Here is a 1,588-nt window from a genome sequence, read left to right on the forward strand (position 1 = left end):
TCCCCCTGCTTCCCAGCCGTTTCCAGCCCATCTCCTCCCTCTTTTCCCGCAATCCCTCCCCAATAACAACCCCCAGTATCCCCCAGTCCCCTCCAGCCGCGCTCCAATCCCCCTCACAGGACCCCAAACAACACCGAGCGCCCCCCAATTCCCTCAGGAGCCCCCAACGCTCCTCCCCCGCTCGCTGCCACACGGCCGGGCCTCCCCCCGACCCCAGCCCCGGTACCGGCAAACCCCCGCCCGCCGCTTCCCCTCACCCGCCGGGCCCGGGCCCYTCGGTGGCGATGCCGCCGTCGATGAGGTCGCGGATCTGCCGGGGGGTGACGGGGGACGGTCGCCCCCGGTTCCCCCCCGCCGCCGCCGCCGCCGCTCCCCCGGCGCTGGGCGCCGCCATTTTGGTCCCTTCCCCCCCGTCAATGCCCGGGAAACGCGGGCCSGCACGAACGTTCCGCTCTCTCCGCGGGGTCGCTCATGGTCCCATGGAACTCCCGCACGGCCCCCGAAACCTCGAGAAAGGCTCCGGGGGCGCCGCCGCTCCCGTGAATGTCCCCGCGAGTGTCTCCGTGAGTGTCCCCGCGGTTATTCCCGTGAGTGTCCCCGTGAGTGTCCCCGCGCCCCCGCTCTCGGCGCTCGATTACTCCACCCTRCATCGATCGCTCAGCTCTCCCAACAGCGGCGCTCTCGCCGCGCCTCCCCCCACCCGCCAACAAGCGCGCCGTTGATAGGTCAGGATGGAAGAAGCTCGGCGCTGATTGGCGGCCGCCGCCCCGTCCCTCAGGCATCGCACGGGCCATGTCGGCGGCGGCCGCGGCCCGGGACGGGCTCGGGGAGGGCGCGGGCGGCGCCGTGGGAGGCGGCGATGGCGGCGGGGGAGGGATCCTGAACCGCTTCGTGCAGCTGCCGGGCAGACCGCGGGCGGCGGGTGAGTGACGGCCGGCACCGCCGGTGACCGTGACCCTGCGGCCCAGGTTGGGCTCGGGACCGGGGCAGCTCCATCCGTGAGGGGTTTGAAGGGTCTGGGAGCGGAGCATCCCCATCCTCGTGAACCGAGACCGGGACACCCCCATTTCTGAGGTCCTGAGGGATTCGGGATCGGGGCGCCACCGTCTCCGCGAGGTCGGGGACCGGGACATCGCTGTCTCCAAGGTCCTGAGCGGTCCTGGACCGGGCACCCTCATCCTGGAGAATTGGGGATCACCCATTCCTGTGCTATTGGGGACCGGGACACCCCCATTTCCGAGGTCCTGAGGGATTCGGGATCGGGGCGCCACCTTCTCCGGGAGGTCGGGAACCAGGACACCGCTGTTTCCAAGGTCCTGAGGGGTCCTGGACTGGGCATTCCCATGCCAGAGAATCAGCGACAGGGACAGCCCCATTTCCGAGACTTTAAGGTCTCTGTGACTGGGGATCACCCATTCCTGTGCTATTCGGGACCGGGACACCCCCATTTCCCTGGTCCTGAGGGATTCGGGATCGGGGCGCCACCGTCTCCGGGAGGTCGGGGACATCGCTGTCTCCAAGGTCCTGAGGGGTCCTGGACCGGGCACCCTCATCCTGGAGAATTGGGGATCACCCATTCCTGTGCTAT

At 69.5% G+C, this 1,588-nt stretch overlaps 1 protein-coding gene across 1 annotated transcript in view; it reads right to left on the reverse strand.

Moving 5' to 3' along the window:
- LOC130587973 (zinc finger C3HC-type protein 1-like) overlaps nucleotides 1-685 on the reverse strand; it is a 7,428-nt gene extending 6,743 nt beyond the window's left edge. The window contains exon 1 of the mRNA XM_057388935.1: nucleotides 258-685. Within this exon, the coding sequence (XP_057244918.1) occupies nucleotides 258-394 (137 nt within the window). The 5' untranslated portion in view covers nucleotides 395-685. The remainder of the gene's footprint in view (nucleotides 1-257) is intronic.
- Nucleotides 686-1,588: the final 903 nt, after the last annotated feature.

Source organism: Malurus melanocephalus, unplaced genomic scaffold, assembly GCF_030028575.1.
Source record: "Malurus melanocephalus ecotype Western Australia unplaced genomic scaffold, MMel_1.1 scaffold_2918, whole genome shotgun sequence".
NCBI lineage: Eukaryota > Metazoa > Chordata > Aves > Passeriformes > Maluridae > Malurus > Malurus melanocephalus.